General features: G+C 46.1%; 1 protein-coding gene across 1 annotated transcript in view; it reads right to left on the reverse strand.

The window, feature by feature from the left end:
- eya4 (EYA transcriptional coactivator and phosphatase 4) overlaps nt 1–17,687 on the reverse strand; it is a 28,297-nt gene extending 10,610 nt beyond the window's left edge. The window contains exons 1-12 of the mRNA XM_056294105.1: nt 17,227–17,687; nt 13,299–13,348; nt 10,435–10,556; nt 7,934–8,017; nt 7,362–7,439; nt 6,460–6,526; nt 6,012–6,154; nt 4,877–5,020; nt 4,467–4,549; nt 3,013–3,187; nt 431–567; nt 23–106 (exon numbers count right to left, since the gene is read on the reverse strand). Of these exons, the coding sequence (XP_056150080.1) occupies nt 23–106; nt 431–567; nt 3,013–3,187; nt 4,467–4,549; nt 4,877–5,020; nt 6,012–6,154; nt 6,460–6,526; nt 7,362–7,439; nt 7,934–8,017; nt 10,435–10,552 (1,113 nt within the window). The 5' untranslated portion in view covers nt 10,553–10,556; nt 13,299–13,348; nt 17,227–17,687. The remainder of the gene's footprint in view (nt 1–22; nt 107–430; nt 568–3,012; nt 3,188–4,466; nt 4,550–4,876; nt 5,021–6,011; nt 6,155–6,459; nt 6,527–7,361; nt 7,440–7,933; nt 8,018–10,434; nt 10,557–13,298; nt 13,349–17,226) is intronic.
- Nucleotides 17,688–18,129: the final 442 nt, after the last annotated feature.

Consider the following 18,129-nt stretch of genomic DNA (forward strand, 5'->3'; position numbering starts at 1 on the left):
GGTGTAGCCGGTATCTCCTCACCTTGCCATATTTCTGTGCGTAGGAGCCTGTGAGCAGAGAGTGGAAGACTATGATTGTCTCATCCAGGTCCCACACAAACACTCTCTGAGGAGTGAGAAAGAAAGAGAGAGAGAGAAATGGGAGAATACGATAGTTTAAGACATAATTTGGCATTTGGAATATCTATAGTCTCCGTAGTCCTAGTCCGTACGTGCACTTGGACACGTTTGTATAAAAACAAATGACATAAGCGCTCCCGTTCTCCATCAGGTTTCCCAGTTGAGATTTATCCTATGTTCTGAGATGCAGATGAGGAGGAGAGAGGATGAAGAACTTAGGGAAACACTCCTAACCCGTTGAGACAGGTCTGTAACGTATTAGGTCAACGAGCACTCTTTGGTTGTTGTCGGTTGTTTTTCAGTCTCTCACCTCTAAGTCGCTGTCAGGGGGTGGGGAGGGGTTGTTCTTGCGGCCCCTGCCCCGGGACTTGGAAGCCCCACTCCGGCAGGCGCGGTCGTCCAGCTCCTTGATGGGCGTGGAGGGGCTCTGCACAGTGTCAAAGTCCCCTGAGAATTTTTGCATGCACACACACACACACACACACACACACACACACACACATGAACACACACGTACAAACATGGGAAAGATTAGGGCCGGCGTTTACTGCTTTCAGAGCTTTTATGTTTCATAGTTATCAAGCGGCATCCATCGTAACCTGTACCAATAATCATAAACTACATTTGGTGCCGTAATCCAGCAGCGGTGATCAAGTCTTGAGTTGCTCTCACAGGTGAGCCGGTTTGCATTCCCTCTTGCAGACTCCAAAGAGGAACAGTAATAACTCAGCTTCGGTAATAAGCCGTGTTGTCAGGGTTAATAATTCAAGATAATAGGTATGACAGGTCAACTTAAGGGCTGAACATGAACCCTAAACAAACCATTTCAAACAAACTCAGACAATTGGGTTAGAGTTGAGACGTGAGTGAGTGACATCAGAATGGGTATGCACAGATACAGCAGCGGGAACAATTCATGAAATTGCACATTAATTGGAAAGGGGCAACAACGAGAGGTATGTTATGCAAAAGCTGCCTCCAGTTACACATCGTCGGTCTGAAATGCATGAAGAAGTGCATGAGACACGCACGCACAAAACACATGAGATGGAATGCGAACACACAGGCGCACATGCTTGGACACACACACACACACATGGGCACACACACACTAAGTGCCATATGCTTCCACTGCTGTGTGTTAACTAGAACCAGACTCGAGGCTTCAGCTCCCATATTGTTATGTCTCAATCACAGAAACGGAGAGAAAGAGAGAGGGAGAGACTGGACGACGGGAGGTGTTTTGTGGGGTAAAACACAAAAGACACGGAAACTAAGTGAAACAGAGCAACTGTGAGAGAGCACCGAGAGAGAACGAGGAAGCCAAAAAGAGCGAGGAAAGCATGTCAGTGATTTAGAGAGAAGAAAAGCGACTAGTTAAAAGATGGAGAGAATAACAGGGCACGCCGGCTTCATAACACCATCCCGTGTCTTGTTCCTTCTTCGTTCACTCTCTTTCTCACACTTGGCCGTATGTAGAAGTCTCTAATCACTGCTGGTGAAGGTGAAGTAAGAGCGGCCCGGTTCTCCGCTCAGTGGATAGGATGTCAAGCTACTATGCTCTCAGTCTCAAGAGTCGCTTCCTGTAGTTCATCATAGTTGGGTAAGGGGTTTTGTACTTGGTTACTCATGGTAAATGGTATTTATACTGGAATTGAGATCATGGTTTCTGGGATCTGGAGCGCTCAAAACTGTGACAGGAAGCCAGGCCTTGATTTCAGCTAACTATGAATAATGGTCATAACAAAGCACTAGTGATGTGAATGGCCCAGCTGGAAACTGCTGCCATGAAACTGGTAAAAATGCACAACGCCGTTTTATCGTACCTAGCAAAGAGGATTCAAAGATCCAAATGTTTAATTGATAAGAAAAATGTGATAAAGCTCTAATAGTGATGAGTGATGTTTTTCATTTTGCACAGTAAAGACAACTTGTAATGAAAATATGACCCTCAACACTAATGCAAGTAATGACAAATTTATATCAAAGATTCATTTTTTAAAATTCAAGCTAATCGCCTTAACTTCCTCTATAACAGCCAAATTTTTTTTGAGATTGTGTCGAGTTTGAGTGCGCAGGTGAGCAACATTCAAACCAATAATATAATTTTGTGGGGGGGGGGGGGATTTTTCACCTTTTTTCTCCCAATTGTACTTGGCCGATTATCCCACTCTTCCAAGCCGTCCCGGTCGCTGCTCCACTCCCTCTGCCAATCCGGGGAGGGCTGCAGACTACCGAATGCCTCCTCCGATACATGTGGAGTTTTTTTCACCTGACAGTGAGGAGTTTTGCCAGGGGGATGTAACGCATGGGAGGATCACGCTATTCCTCCCAGTTCCCCCTCCCCCCCGAACAGGCACCCCGACTGACCAGAGGAGGTGCTAGTGCAGTGACCAGGACACATACCCACATCCAGCTTCCCACCCGCAGACACGGCCAATTGTGTCTGTAGGGACGCCCGACCAAGCCGGGGGTAACACGGGGACTCGAACTGGCGATCCCCGTGTTGGTAGGCAACGGAATAGACCGCCACGCCATCCGGATGCCCCATCGTAAAATGTTTTGCACGATCAGCTCAAATCCAGACAGATCGATTCACGTCCGTCCCTATAAATGTCCCGCCCTAATATCCTGTTTTACTTGGAAATACGTCAGATTACAAAAGCAAGATACACTCTGGATGCCATTTCAAATTGTCTTCAATAACTGAATGAGGCGGACAGGATCACATGGACATTCCCTGTTGGGTGTATTTATAAAGGTGTTGAGTTTGGAGGAAGTCTCCCGCGTGGCTCAGTGTGTTTTCATTTGGGTCTGAGAGGAGGTTTAACATGCAAATGAATTTGACTTGGAAATGAATGACATCCATTTAAAAGACAGCTTTATACATACCTGGGTGAAGCTCGCCCGCCTGTCCAGTCATGGCGGGGCTGGGATCTTGCAGCTGATAGGCTGCAGTGGACCCTGTTCCATCCACACTGTTGGAGGTCATATATGTCCCGTAAGTGGAGGCAGAATAATACTGGGCATACTGGTTTTGGCCAAATGGTGTATATGAGGGGTAATCCTGGAAGAGACGCACAAGTTATGATCAACTATAGGATGCAATATATAAATACAGACCTTACTCGTTCTTTCTGTGATGTCCCACACAAAGAACATAAGTACGAACAACCTGCGAGCAATCCCACCACACACACACACACACACACACACACACACACATAGGCTGCACGTAGCATTCGGCTCATTCACCTATATAAATATGTGCATAGCATCGAGAGGGATTTCAAGAAAAACAGGAAGAAGCTTATGGTGGAGCGGTTCCGAGCCCCCCCCCCCCCCTTCTTTGCAGAGACATTTTACAACTGTTCCCCTTATTTCTGTAATCTCTTTTTTCCCCCTCAATTCTATATTTTATATCTCCCCCAGCAATTAAAGCCTTGTGTTGGTGGTTTTTACTGACCCAGTGGAGATGGGCCTGCTTTACGAGTCAAAGCTTTAAACCTGTCACTGTGTCCATCTCTGAAAACCCCCTATAGGCTACCACGCATGTACATGTACACACATACACACACACACATGCACAATGACATGTATGATCAGATACATACATACAAGTGCTCACAGACTCGTTTTTTTCCGTCTTTCTCTCTTGCTTTCTTGCTGACTCTCATCTTCTGTTTGACTCATTCACACACCACCTCGTCTCTTTCCTTTTGTCAACCCCCATATGAACCAACCATGACTTTTCCTCTTTAAACAGCCACATCTATCATAGAAGGACTTAAAAAAAAAGCCACATTTGGCATTTTACTACCAGAGCACAATTCACCATAAGACAAAGAAATATATAGAACAAAACAGACTTTTAAAAAAATTACTGGCTGTTCGTTCTCATGGAAGCATTTGTTCTCGAGAGGTCACAGTGCAATTAGCTTTTATTACATTTTATTTCTTGAGGGCAGCGTAAGGAAAGTTGTGTTTGAGCCTTGTTGCAAAACCCCTGTGTGCAGAAATGCTGTTGCAGGTTTTAATGGAGGCAAAAAAAAAAAAAATGAGGCAAGTCACTTTCACTTGACCACTCGGAGCAAACATGTAACATGGTCGGTCTACAATGGGAAAAATCCTTTTAGGATGTGGGTTTTCCAAATGGCCTGAGAAAAAGAATTCTGCTTAAGTTAACTTTCAGCTGGTCCCATTAGCGTTGTGAGATTTAAACATGCATACAAGCCCATATGCACAAACACTGGTGTGTGTGCTTATGTGTACACATACATAATAACATGCATACACACACCCACACACATACACATACGTATACATACATACATGCACATACATACCTGCTGGGTGGCGGTGTAGTTGGCTGGGTTGGACACTGAGTTGTTGGTGGTGTAGAGGCCTGAGGAAGGAGTGAAACTGGAACCTGGTGAGAGAAAGACAGAGAGAGCGAGAGGGAAAAGCAGAGGTGAACAAAGAGACGTGTTTCTAAAGGCACACACACACAGTTTAACCCTGCAACTCTCCATACGCCTCTCAATGTGCAATGTTATACATGACAAATAGGGAGCTCGAAAATGATTTCTAGTATGACTTTTATCCGACTTACAAAATATCGACATCCTGAAATGTGTTTAAGACAACTTTTGGCAACATTTTCACTTCTGAAATCGTTCCTATTGCGTTATTTGTACTGGACAGGTCAAACGCCAAAGCGATAGTGACTTTGGTGCTTGACCGGACGTCTTGCTACCTGGCATCTGATAGGGTGAGTAGGCAGTCTGTCCGGGCTGAGGTGTAGTGAAGCCGGGGCTATAGCTGAGTCCTGTCTGAAGGGGAGACTGACTCTGGGCCAGGCCGCCTTCTGTCTTAATGCCAGGAAGCATCACCCCCAGATCTGTAAGACAGACAGGACCGTGGAATAAATCATAGGCTACATTACTGACAATCTGCACCACTGTTGGAGATATTTACAAGTGAGTTTCAAAAGAGTGCATTCGTACGCCCTATCTTTTTTTTTTTTCTCCCCAATTGCATTTGGCCAATTACCCCAATCTCTGAGCCATCCCAGTCACTGCTCCACCCCCTCTGCCGATCTGGGGAGGGCTGCAGACTCCCACATGCCTTCTCCGATACATGTAGAGTCATCATTTCTTTTCACCTTCATTCTTCTTTTTACCTGACAATGAGGAGTTTCACCAGGGGGGATGTAGCGCATGGGAGGATCACGCCACCCCCCCCCCCAGTTCCCCCTCCCTCCTGAACAGGTGCCCCGACCAACCAGAGGAGGAGCTGGTGCATCAAACAGGACACATACCCACATCCGGCTTCCCATGCGCAGACACAGCCAATTGTGTCTGTAGGGACGCCTGACCAAGCCGGCGGTAACACGGGGATTCGAACTGGCGATCCCCGTGTTGGTAGGCAACAGAATAGACCGCTACACTACCCGGACGCCCTTCCCTTTCTTTTTTTTAAAGATTTTTTTTTGGCATTTTCCACCTCTATTTAATAGCGATAGTAGAGAAAGACAGGAAAAGCAAGGGATGACAAGCAGCAAAGGGCCCCGGCCGGTTTCGAAACCAGGCCGCTGTGGTAAGGACTCAGCCTTATATGGTACGTGCTGTACCAGGTGAGCCACCGGGGCACCCCCATATGTCCTATCCCAAACAATCTTTTAGGAGATTATGAAAAGAAACTGGAAAAAGCCTTCAGGGGAACATTATGTGCACTGGGATCAGTTTGCATGAAGTGCAGTTGGAGCTAGTTTCAAAATGGCACGGCCTATTGTGTATGGGTGTGTAATTAAAAACTGACCAACACTTTTAATTTGTTGTTGTGTACAGGTACGCCGTCACACGTGTGTGTCTGTGTGTGCATATTGATACCATAGGTGGACAGTCCGTAGGCCTGTCCTGTCTGGGAGTAAGCGGTGTAGACCGTCGACTGCTGCATGCCACTGAACTGAGGCTGGCCGGCGTAAGATGGCATTGGAGGGGCTGTGGGCGTGGACAGAATGTGCGGGTAGGGCCTGAGAGAGAGAGAGAGAGAGAGAGAGAACAAACGAAGAGACAGAAGGAGGGAGAAAGGTCGGGCAGATTAATGTCAATGCAGAGAAAAGACAGAGAGGAAAATATTGGTCCGGTGAAGAGGTGATGTGGTGCATCTCAGTTTCTTTGGTTTCTGGGATACTGTATGACTGTTATGAGTCACTAAGTCTGTACTTTAAAAGTTCAACTGTAAGCTATTGCAGGTGCCATGTATATTAGAAACGCAAGCCTCTACAAAACCCAAGGAGTGCAGACAATGTGCTCTTTGAAATATACTCGGACTTACTTTGAGGGATAGAGGGGGGGAGAATACTGGTGGGCCGAACGAGGGCTGTACCCACTGCTGGTGATCACTGCAAACAAGTACAATGACAAAGAAGAAAAAAGAAGAAAAAAATAATAGATCAACAGCTGGAAAAAAAAAAGTGCATGGTGCAAAAAGCAAATACTTTTTTATCCTTTTCTTTTGCATAACTACTCATCATAAAACAGGACAGTTCAAGGCCTCGAGATTTTGGCCGAGTTGAAATGCGGTTCCAATAAACACAATTTGAAACATTTTGAATGGCCAGCAGCCAAATTCTCTTAGATAGTACTCCAGTTCATGCTTGAAACCCTTTCAGCTGGCCTCATAGTACAACACAATGCCTGTTTGTAGTCATTGAGATGTCAGGGCTCAACACTGACATACACCCTGCTGCTTATAAACCCTCACTGTGTGTTACGGTTATGGTTTTGTGTGTGTGTGCATGCGTGTGCGTGTGTGTGCACTTGCATGTGTTTATTTTGAAGAATGGGTCACGTCCGAGTCTAAAAAAAGCCATGTGTAAAAATGTCTCTCCCTCTTTCTCTATCCCACTGCCAGCACTTCATGACACAATACAAGGACAGGCAATACTTCATGGGATTAAAGCTCTCAGCATGTCCACCACTGAGCAACAAATGGACCGGCAGTGTTTGAGCATCTGTGCATGTGTGTATGGCTGTGCGAGAGAGAGTGAGAGTGTGTGTGTGTGTGTGTGTGTGTGTGTGTGTGTGTCTGAGAGAGAGCGATGGAGCAAGACGGAAGGAGATCAGCAGATGGTGATGATGTTTTAGTTTGGATGTGTGTAGTTTTTTTTTGTGTCTTCACATCTGAGTGAGGCGTACATGCTTGCTTGTGTAAATACAGTATGTGTGAGCCTCTACCTGAACCCGCGTATGTGTCCAGTGCTGTGTCGCCTGTGGTAGTGGCTGTTTCACTGTTGTTCAAAGGCTCTGTTTTCACTGAGAAAAGAGAGAAGTGTCCAACGGGACAGTGTTAATGGAGGCCAACATGGAAATACACATCACAGCAACCAACCCCTGTGACCACCACCACCACCATCGCCACCACCACCACCACCTCCTCCCACCCCCCTGTGATACGGAACTATCAAAGGAACAAGCAAGTTCCACTCTGCCGATTGTTCCCTTCGCTCTGTGCTCCTGCTTGCTCTCTGTGCAAGAACATATGTGTGAGTATGGGAACACATATGTCATTTAACTTTTCAATGGGATCAGTCAAAGTTGGACCACAACACCACAGCAGACTCCACAGCAAAGCAAATCAGGGGGGGGGGCAAAAGAAGCACAAACAAGGCCGTAGACACAGATCTAAGACCAGCCTAACCTCTTAATACCCTTCCCATAGCCTTTGGGGCAATTAGACAAACCCCTGACCTCATATAAGAAAAACAAAGAACATGTGCACTCTCTATCAAACCCATGCGCCTCTGTACCATAGTCCTTGGAGCTCGGGGCTTCGGGTGGGCTGCTGCAGCCCAGCAGCCAGTCAGCAGTGTTAAGAATAGTCATGTTTTCTCCTATAGGGGTGCAAGGTGGGAAAGTTGTGAGGCGATAACATCCTGAGAACCAATCACCTTTTTGACAACCTGAAAAGTGGCAAGACACAACTGTGTTTCTAGACACTGGTGCATGACGTTATGTTAATGACTTAAACAATTCAGATCATTCTGCATAAACTCTAGTCACAGTCTTCACAGTAGTAGGATATGTTTGACCGGCTAGAAAACAGGCATGACTTCATAAATGTGACAGATCACTGTTTACATGGACAGCGGTTCATCACCAACTTTCGACAACCCCCGAGCTGCTCTCCAAATTTTCTTTTTATTCTTCCCAGAGCATCACTAAAACTCAACATCTTGAACTCTGGCCATCTGAGATTTCCATTCAATTCAATTTAGGACAAGTTCATTAGTCCCCCTAAGGAGTAATACAACCCATCAGTCAAGCTCTAATGAAGACAGATGAGTCACCATAGAGATGGCCAGGGACCAATGGGCTGGCCGACGTCAGGTGAGGGGAATGCTGGGTATGTAGTTTGTTTTGGCTGCGTGTAGTTTCAGCCATGTCTGCTCAAACCATCAACGGTGAGCTCATCAAAAATGATTTAATGGTCTCTACTATGGCTTGCTGTCTTAAGTCCACTCCGACCACTGGACAGACGTGTGTGTGTGTGTGCATGTGTGTGTGCGTGTGCGTATGCGTGTGCTGGCAACTGTGTTTCTTCATCGGTCGTGATAAACAGACACATCAAGTTGACAAAAATGCAGGATCTCAGTTTTTCCATTACATATAATTAACAGCTGTTTCCATAGCATGCTAAATCAGTAATACGTCAAACAATCGCCTTCAGCAAAGTACGTTCATCCTTCTTTCTATGTGCTTCGTCTAAAATGATTCCAGAGGACGGAGAACGGGGGGAACAAGAAAAGCGAGGGGAGAGAGAGGGGGGGGCACCACAAGGACAAGAAGGAGCAAAGAGACACGGAGAGGGAAGGGCAGAGAGACAAATAAAGAGACTGAGAAAATGAAAGAGTGTGACAGAAGAAAGAAACGGAGAGCGAGTGCTGGAAAGGGTGAATAAGTGGAGAGAAAACAAGAGGAGGGGGCGTGCGAGAGAGAAAGAGGACAGGGCTCAGTGGTGTTGACATCTAAGAGAGTGGTGATGCTTTAATGCTCTTGTGGAGGAAATAGTTTCCAGCGGGATTTTGGGCTTGTACACACACACACACACACACACACACACACACACACACACAGACACGCACACACGCGTGCGCAAAAACACACACAAACTTCCTTTGCCAAGCGGTTAGTGGAGGAGAGCAAAAGTGTTTCACCGTGTGTTTACACACATTCTCCGAAGGTTTACTCAGGCACTCATGCCAGTGTGGGTGTGTGCGGGTGTGTGGGGGCGTGCACGTGGACATGTGCGTGCCCGCTTCCATCTATAAATTCTACAAAAAGTACTTCTCAGTGCATGCTGAAAACACTTGGAGTAATGATTTTCTCCTAACAGTGCAACTGATCGTAGTCCCCTAAATTTGTCTCTTAAAAAGAAGAAGAAGAAGAACCACACAGATGGGTCCACACCTGACTCGAACCCGGAACGGGCATGACGCTTATAAGTGGTTGAGGAGCAACTTTGTCTTTCCGACTCTAAAGGGTTTCAGTCTGTGTCACAATTTAAATTTACAACGAAAAATATGAAATAGGAACACCCCCCCCTTTTTCACCCCAATTGTACCTGTCCAATTACCCCACTCTTCCGAGCTGTTCTTGTCGCTGCTCCACCCCCTCTGCCGATCCGGGGAGGGCTGCAATTACCACATGCCGATACATGTGGAGTCGCCGGCCGCTTCTTTTCACCTGACAGTGAGGAGTTTCGCCAGGGGGACATAGTGCGTGGGAGGATCACGCTATTCCCCCCCAGCCACCCTCCCCCCGATCAGGCGCCCAAACTGACCAGAGGAGGCGCTAGTGCAGCAACCAGGACACATACCCACATCCGGCTTCCCCCACCTGCAGACACGGCCAGTTGTGTCTGTAAGGGACCAAGCCGGAGGTAACACGGGGATTCGAATCGGAGCTTCCCGTGTTGGCAGGAAACGAGTAGACTACCACGCCACCCAGACGCAGGAAATAGGAACTTTAAAAGTCAGACTAATAAAAGCTCTAATTTCCAAGAGAGGAAAAACTGCACCGTGCAAGCCGCGGACACCACGACACCCGTGTGTAAGTTGGAAACGCAGTAGTCAAAACCTCAATTCGCTCTTCGCCAAGTACACCTGTTCTATGTTTGAGTCCAAAGATAAAAACACCCATGAATCATCACTCCCAGCTTGATTCAAATGTGCCTTAATGCCTGTGTCTTCGATTCATAACTTCTCAGCGGCGTGAAAGGTAAAACTACAAACATGTCTTCTGTCCTCACCTCCCGTTCCGTTCGTGGTGATGGAGGAGCCGCCCAGGTTGTTCTTGTCCAGTTTGGAACCCGTCGAGTCTCCACCTCCCACGCGGTTATGAGGACTGGCTAGGTCCTGCATTTCCATAGACCTACAGGAGGAAGATGAGGGAAAAGAGAGAGAGAGAGAGAAAGAGAGAGACAGACAGATAGAGAGAGGGAGATGAGCACCAATTTTTCCCCCTTTTTCTCTCCAAAGGTATCCGGCTAATTACCCCACGCTCCGAGCCGTCCTGGTCACTGCTCCACCCCCTCTGCCAATCCAGGAGGGCTGCAGACTACCACATGCCTCCTCCGATACATGTGGAGTCACCAGTCGCTTCTTTTCACCTGACAGTGAGGAGTGTGTAGCGCGTGGGAGGATCACGCTATTCCCCCCAGTTCCCCCTCCCCCCTGAACAGGTGCCCCAACCGACCAGAGGAGGCACTCGTGCAGCGACCAGGACACATACCCACATCCAGCTTCCCACCCGCAGACATGGCCAATTGTGTCTGTAGGGACGCCCGACCAAGCCGGAGGTAACACGGGGATTCAAACCAGCGACCTCCATGTTGGTAGGCAAGGGAATAAGACCGCCACGCCGCCCGGACGCCCCTGAGCACCAAATCTTAATGTGCTACAGATCAACGCTAATATCCTCTCGCGGTAGGGGACTTCTCACCTCAAGACATTGTTTTCAGATTTCACCCAACATGTTCGATAACATATTTACACATGCACAGAGCGCTAATACTGAGCAGATACAATACAATACAACACACACACACACTTCCATTTTTCAGACAAACGCACTTCCGACAACTGCACTCACACACACCTTACACGCTACACTTGCGTTAACAGAGCCCTCAATACCAGTAACCTAACATGAGCTGTGTTCCAAAGGTGTGAGACGTTGTCTGATGGACTGCCAGCTCTTTAATATATACATACACACACACACACACACACACACACACACACACACACACACGTATGCGAGAGAATGAGGGAGGAGTGAGAGCGTCTACCACTGGGCTCCAGCACAAATCAAAGGCTGCCAGCATGTTTGAGTTTTACAATCTGCTCCACATGCATGACTGAGACAACCCGGCACAGGGCGGTAATGGCAGAGGGAGTGGGGCATTCAGGAGGATGCAGATGGAGGGAAGTATGCCGATACATATGTACCGTCAAACCAAATGCAGACGGACACCCGTCTGAACACAAACCGGCTCCTCTCTATCAACACTTCCACATGGTAAACTCATTTAGACTTTTTACAGATTCTTGCATGAACCATATAAGCGCTTAACATAAAGCGCAGTCCATGCCGGTAAAATTGAACAGCAAGACCGAACATCACACACACAGATACACAAATATACACTCTTTCCATGACTCCCACAGACCCTTACCATTGCCACTAGTCCCGCAGTGGCAGACATGGTTTGGTGATGAGTCAGTCAGTGTGTATATGTTTTGTGATTGATAGTAGTGTATCAAAGACTACACAAGTGCACTGTATTTGTGCATTTGTGTGTGTGTGTGTGTGTGTGTGTGTGTGTGCATGTGGTGTGGTGTGGTATGAGTGCCCGCAGGGTGTTCATGCTTGTGTTGTTTCTGTGGGACATCAAAGTCAGAATGAGGTAGACGGAGAGAGACTCAAACAAATGCGGGCTGCCATTATTCCACTCGGTGTGTGTGCGTGTGTCTGTGTGTGCGTATGTGTGTGTGTCAGGGTCTGGAAGCAGGCCATACAAATGCTATGGGCAGATAGCATCGTCACACATGACTACAACCCGCAGTCTGATTGACAGGTATAAACACACAGCTTTCACCAGAGGGTCACAAGAGAACGAGAGAAATAAAGGGTGAAAAAGAGAGTTAGTGCGAGACAAGGGAGAAAGATAAACACTGTTCATCAACTCTCTCTGACAACTCTCCGCTTTATTTACAGCTAAACACTCGTCCTATCCTCTTTCACACGTCCAACTTGAAAATACTATCCCAGTTTGGACATCTGCAGGACATGGCTGCGGTCGAGACGTTGTGCCAAGCCCAACTTAAAACAAAGGCCTTCGAAAAGATATGATGATATGTGTGGTGCAAACGTTAAAATCTTTCACAGACTCGGGGTACTTTTTTCACATTTCGCTCTCTCTCTCTCCTCGTCGCGTTTTTTTTTTCCTCCTGTGTGTTTCAACACCCTTCTTCGATCTTTCTCTAGGCTTTTGCTCCCTCACCCTTCAACAGCAGGAAATGATTCCGTCTCGTTTCTTTTTCTTTTCTTTTTTTTTCCTCCTCTCAACTCACTCCTCTCTTTTTCTTTCCTCTGGGGAAGCGATGGCAGGAGTTGGTGTTTCATTAACTCTTTTCTGGTTTTCACATCATTTCTGGCCATTCAGAGAAATATGATTGGTGGTATTATGATGCATTTTGTGAGCTTACACATGTAAAAGATTTAAAGCTGAGCGAAAATCCGAATTGTTGTTTATGAGAGCAAATCCCCTCGGTAATAAGTATATTATAACACGATATCGACTTATTAAGTATTCTGTGCATGCAAGCATGCACTGTATATATCACTTGAACTCATTCCTTGATTTCACCATCAACGTGTGCTTGCATGTGTCTACGTGAATGTGTCCTGGGCTCCCTGTGGACAAGTCCGGAGCAACGAGGTCTTGGGAAAGTGTTGATGGCCTCATTTCAGCTCCAAACTGCAGAGAAACCTTGTTTCTTCAGTAGAACAGCATGACAAACAGAGGCACAGCATGCATGCATGCAGCTCAAACCCATTCTGCACCATAAAATACTGTTATGTTACACAAACACACATTTACAAGCATACCTAGCGTCAGAAGGGTCTGGAACATGAGAATCACTGTGTGGTTTCTTCACCTGCAGAGAGACCAGAACAGAGGATTAGGACACATTGTTGAGCGCACAAACACACACAGAAACAGCACACACATACACCTGCATGCACAAAAATGTATAGATGCGTATAATTCATGTTAGGTATGCTAGTATAATGAAATATTAATATACTAGCAACAGAGTACATTCACATTCTTCACATCTATTTCAAGTATCACCATTTCACATTCAAGTAACACACGGAAAAACCACTATCCAAACACCAACTGCGAGGCATCAAAACTCAAACCTGACACCACGCAAAATAAGCAATTTGTTATTTCTACTCAAGACAAAGCTAAGAACGAATGTAGACCAAAAACTTTGGTATTGCTGCAAAAATACTAGAATTATTCATCAGTAAAATACCCATCAAAGCCTTTTCAGCTGCAAATCCATCAAGACCGGGACTTTACCAACATTTCATATGGTTTTGAGCAAGTTTTGGCCTTGACTTTCAGCTGTTTTTCCAATGGTTCCAACCAACAGAAATATTTTAAAAAATGCAACTCCGTGTTTCTAGTCGTAGCCATGGCCGTGACAGAACCACTAACTAGCTTTTAAGTGACAGATATTAACTTTCTCCTGTTCACCCGTGACCGCACTGGATCCTGAGCTCAGAACTCTTCCGTCCTCGACCCTCGGGAAGGGGAAAGGTTACGGCGGGGTCATGTTAGGTCACAGGGCCCACTCCTCACCCCTGCATGTGTCGCCATGGAAACTGAATCGAAACTTGACTTTGAGGAGCAGGAAAAAGGACATATGGCTGGGAATGAAACTCTTGGTCCTTATCATTTAGGGGGGGTCACTTAAGAGTAAGGGAAAAGCAACAGCTTCTAACACTCTTGTCCCCACTGAAACACACACACACACATACATGCACACATACACACAAATGTGCATGAGCAATGCCTTCATGCAATGCACAGAGAGTCTACATACACAGACTCACTTTATGTGTGCCGCAGAGCAGCGGTTCTCTATTAAAATTCCTGTCTCTTATTTGGAAGAGGAACTAATTAGAACAGTAAATGCAGGGCGGAGTGAGAGCCAATGTGTACCAGCTGCCCTATAATCACTGTGTCAACACGCTGGTGAGGTGCAGGGCACGCGTGAGGCGCCAACCGCACACTCACATACGAAACAACACACACACATACATACACACCAGTACAAAGACATGGATGGACAGACACACGCGCGCGCACACACAAAACATGGATACTGGGGAAGTTTACAAGGGCAGCATATATTTAAGTTATTTGCACATTATCACAATCACAGGCAAGCACACAGAGTGACAGTACAAGACAAGGCAAACACTAAACTCGAGATATTTCAAAAGTAGGACATTTGAGAGAGAGAGGGAGAGAGAGCGTGTGTGTGTGTGTGTGTGTGTGTGTGTGTGTTTGTCGGGGCAGTTTGCTGGGACATTATGGTTCTGATTAGAGGACCCCGCTGAGAGCGAATAAGAAGCAGCACTTAGCTGTTTAAGACAGGGTTCAAAGGTTAGCCCGGTGCCCTCGTATAGATCCCTTTACACATGCGCGCACGCACACACAAACCACTTTAATGTCACGTTTCATGCTTTCCTGGGTTTTTACAAGGCTGTCAGTCACGACATCAACAGCATGGCCGTGAGAAACTGCAATCCACATGTAACCCACACAGAGCACTCCAGACACCTACACACACACACACACACACACACACACACACACACACACACACACACACACACACACACACACAACATACCACCCAAACCATTTCTGTCTCAACATGGTCTGTGAAAACACAAGCACACGCAGGCTTTGATCCCGAAAAGCTTTTATCGTTTCCACCACTATCCCTACAAGCTTTCTCTCACCCCGAGTCCCTCCCTGACACTCTCACCTCCGCCTCGACTTCAGTCCGCCTCTCTTTGTCTTCCCCTGTTACTCTTCCTCTGACCAACTCCCACACAGGCAGATATCCAACATTTTCCTCTGGGAGAAAAAAAAAGGATTTCGAAGCTCTAACAGCCATGCTGGCTTGACCTGTGTCAGGTTTATTTGTCAGTCCTCCCAATTATATTTTTCAGAAAATAATTAGAAGCGCGGCAGTTTTTCTGCTGTTTCCGGATGATTACGAGACGTTGTTTGCGGTTTGTTTTTATTGTTGCAATCATCTCTGCACTTTCTGCACACGATGACCCGGTAGCTAAATTTTACCCCCCTCCCCCCCCAAAAAATCGCAAAGAGATACAATAAACCTAACGAAATTAGCCTCTTAATGACATTAACCTCTGGGGTAGATTTCTGATCTGTTGACCGGAGAGTCGCTGCCGTTCAGACGCAGTTCTGCCCTTCGCCTAGCGGCCCGTTAAACACACACACCATTTCTCCTCTAATCGCGGAGATACGGGCCTCGAAGCGCTTTCTTAGGTGGCCGTGATGCCTGAAGGACCCCATTTGTGTCATTTGAGCCGCTTAAATAGGTGACCCTTAACCCCGGTGGCCAGGTGACTGCTCGGCAACATGACCCGCCTGGCCTGGGGACTCCCCGAGAGAAGGGTACAGGTGTCCCGGTTAATTAGCGAAAATTACAACGACTTAATTAAGGGAATTACATATCTGTACGCTGCTGTTGCTAGCTATTAAGCCACTTCACCGGCCGTTATGAATGAAAACGTTCGACTCGATCTAAAACACGGAAGCCTCGGTAAGTTGAAGACGACGCGCGGCGTTCTCTCGCAGCTGCGTTTCCTTGTTTCTCTACGTTTGCTAATAGTTTATCTAGCCTACTCAAGAATGTTAGATTTGACTCAGAAGGCGCACCAACAGAGATTTGTGTTATTGTATCTGGCAAACTGAAACGCCTGAAGATGAAAGGCAGCAGGTTGCAGAGAGAGGGGGGGGGGGCAGAGAGAGAGAGAGAGAGAGAGAGACACACACACACACACACAGAAAGAAAGAAAGAAAGAAAGAAAGAAAGAAAGAAAGAAAGAAAGAAAGAAGAATAGTGCTATGTGTTTCTGGTGATGACCCAGCCCATCTGCGATGGGACATCTGATACCATGCATTAGTCTCACATACACACACACACACTTGTAAGTCTGAGACTAAGATGCGTTTAAAAAAATCGATTTTAATTTAAGAATATTTTTTATAATACAAAATTAGTTTAAAAAAATTAAATTCAGAAATTCCAGTAAGAAAACAACAACAACAACAACAACAACAAATGTGCCTCTATTTGTATAAATTGTGACCGCACTTTACTAAAGCAGTTCTCACAAACATGATGTCTGGGGGACGCTGTCTCACAGCAGACTTTGCACTGCTATGCCTTACATGACAATAAAACAGCACGCAAATCCTCGAACATGTAGATTTGATGTTTAAATGTGTCAATTTTCTAAATAATATTCACAAATATTTTCTGTTTACAAAGCGCAAAACACTAGTGGAAGGGAAAGAGCGATAGATTTATTGCATCTTAATTTATTTTGGAAACAAACTTTAGTACACTTTAACACACTGTGTGTGTGTGTGTGTGTGTGTGTGTGTGTGTGTGTGTGTGTGTGTGTGTGTGAGTGTGTGTTGTTTCAAATGATATTGGTGTACCTTTACAACAATTCCAGTAGTGTGATTATAACCTACTGTCTGTTATTATTTTGCACTGTCCCAAACATATCACCGAGTATATCAAACCCTGTTGTGTAAAATATAATTAAATACAACTAAATCCTCAGTATCTCTCACAGCACATATCCATAAATTATCAATTAGGTAAGATTTAACAACTAAAACAACAGATAGCGGGACGTTAGCACACACACACATACACACACACAGGGTTCAGAGAGCTGTTCTTACCTCAGAGTGTAGCCAGGACAGAGAGCGGTCTGATATTTCCACACAACATTACAGAGGCTCCACAATCCACCAGCTTCCCTTCACACAGACCAGGCTTCACACATCGGCTTGTTGGTAACACGCTGACTCCTCTAAGGTGCACAGAATGCAAACACGTACTCTCTACCTGTCCATCTGCCTTTCACTCTAAACTGTCATGTTTTTTTTCGTTTTTGTTTTTAACCCTAACAGACGATAAGTAGAGTTCGCTCTCTTTCTCTCTCTCTCTCTATTTGTCTCTCTACCTCCGTCTCTCTCCCTCACTCCGCTATGCACAGACAAGTAGTGGTCAGAATACCTTAAGGTAGAGTTGAGGAGACTCAGTATGATCTGTGCATGTAAACTACACCTCTCTCTCTCTTTCTCACTCTCTCTACCTCTCCCTGTCTTTCTTTCCCTCTCAGGTCAGTCCAGGAACAGCTCCCGTCTCGTTCTACTCCCGTAATGGGGAACACTTCTCTCCTCCCGTTTCCCTCCTCCTCAGCCTCCTCCCCCTTTTTCCTCTCACTTCTCATCCTCTCTCTCTCTTTCTCTCTCTCTCTCTCTCTCTCTGCTGTCACTCAAATAGGGACAAAGCAAAACGTCTCAGGCTTACATTCAAAACCAAAATAAAAACACGAGATCGGTTGAAAAGTGAAAGACGATGCTTCTAGTTGACGTCCATTCCCCACAGAGATGCATGTGAAATGAAATACGCTCCTGTGAGTATGCCTGCGTATCAAAACTATGCCGAGAATTTTCAGATTTAAAACGGAGGGTAACTCAAATAGTATGTCATGATGACTCAATCAAACACGTTTGTGCCCATGAGTCCAGATTTCACCGAGAAGTATTGCTCGTCCGTGACAGATCTGGCATGAGTGT

This window comes from Lampris incognitus, chromosome 15, assembly GCF_029633865.1.
Source record: "Lampris incognitus isolate fLamInc1 chromosome 15, fLamInc1.hap2, whole genome shotgun sequence".
NCBI lineage: Eukaryota > Metazoa > Chordata > Actinopteri > Lampriformes > Lampridae > Lampris > Lampris incognitus.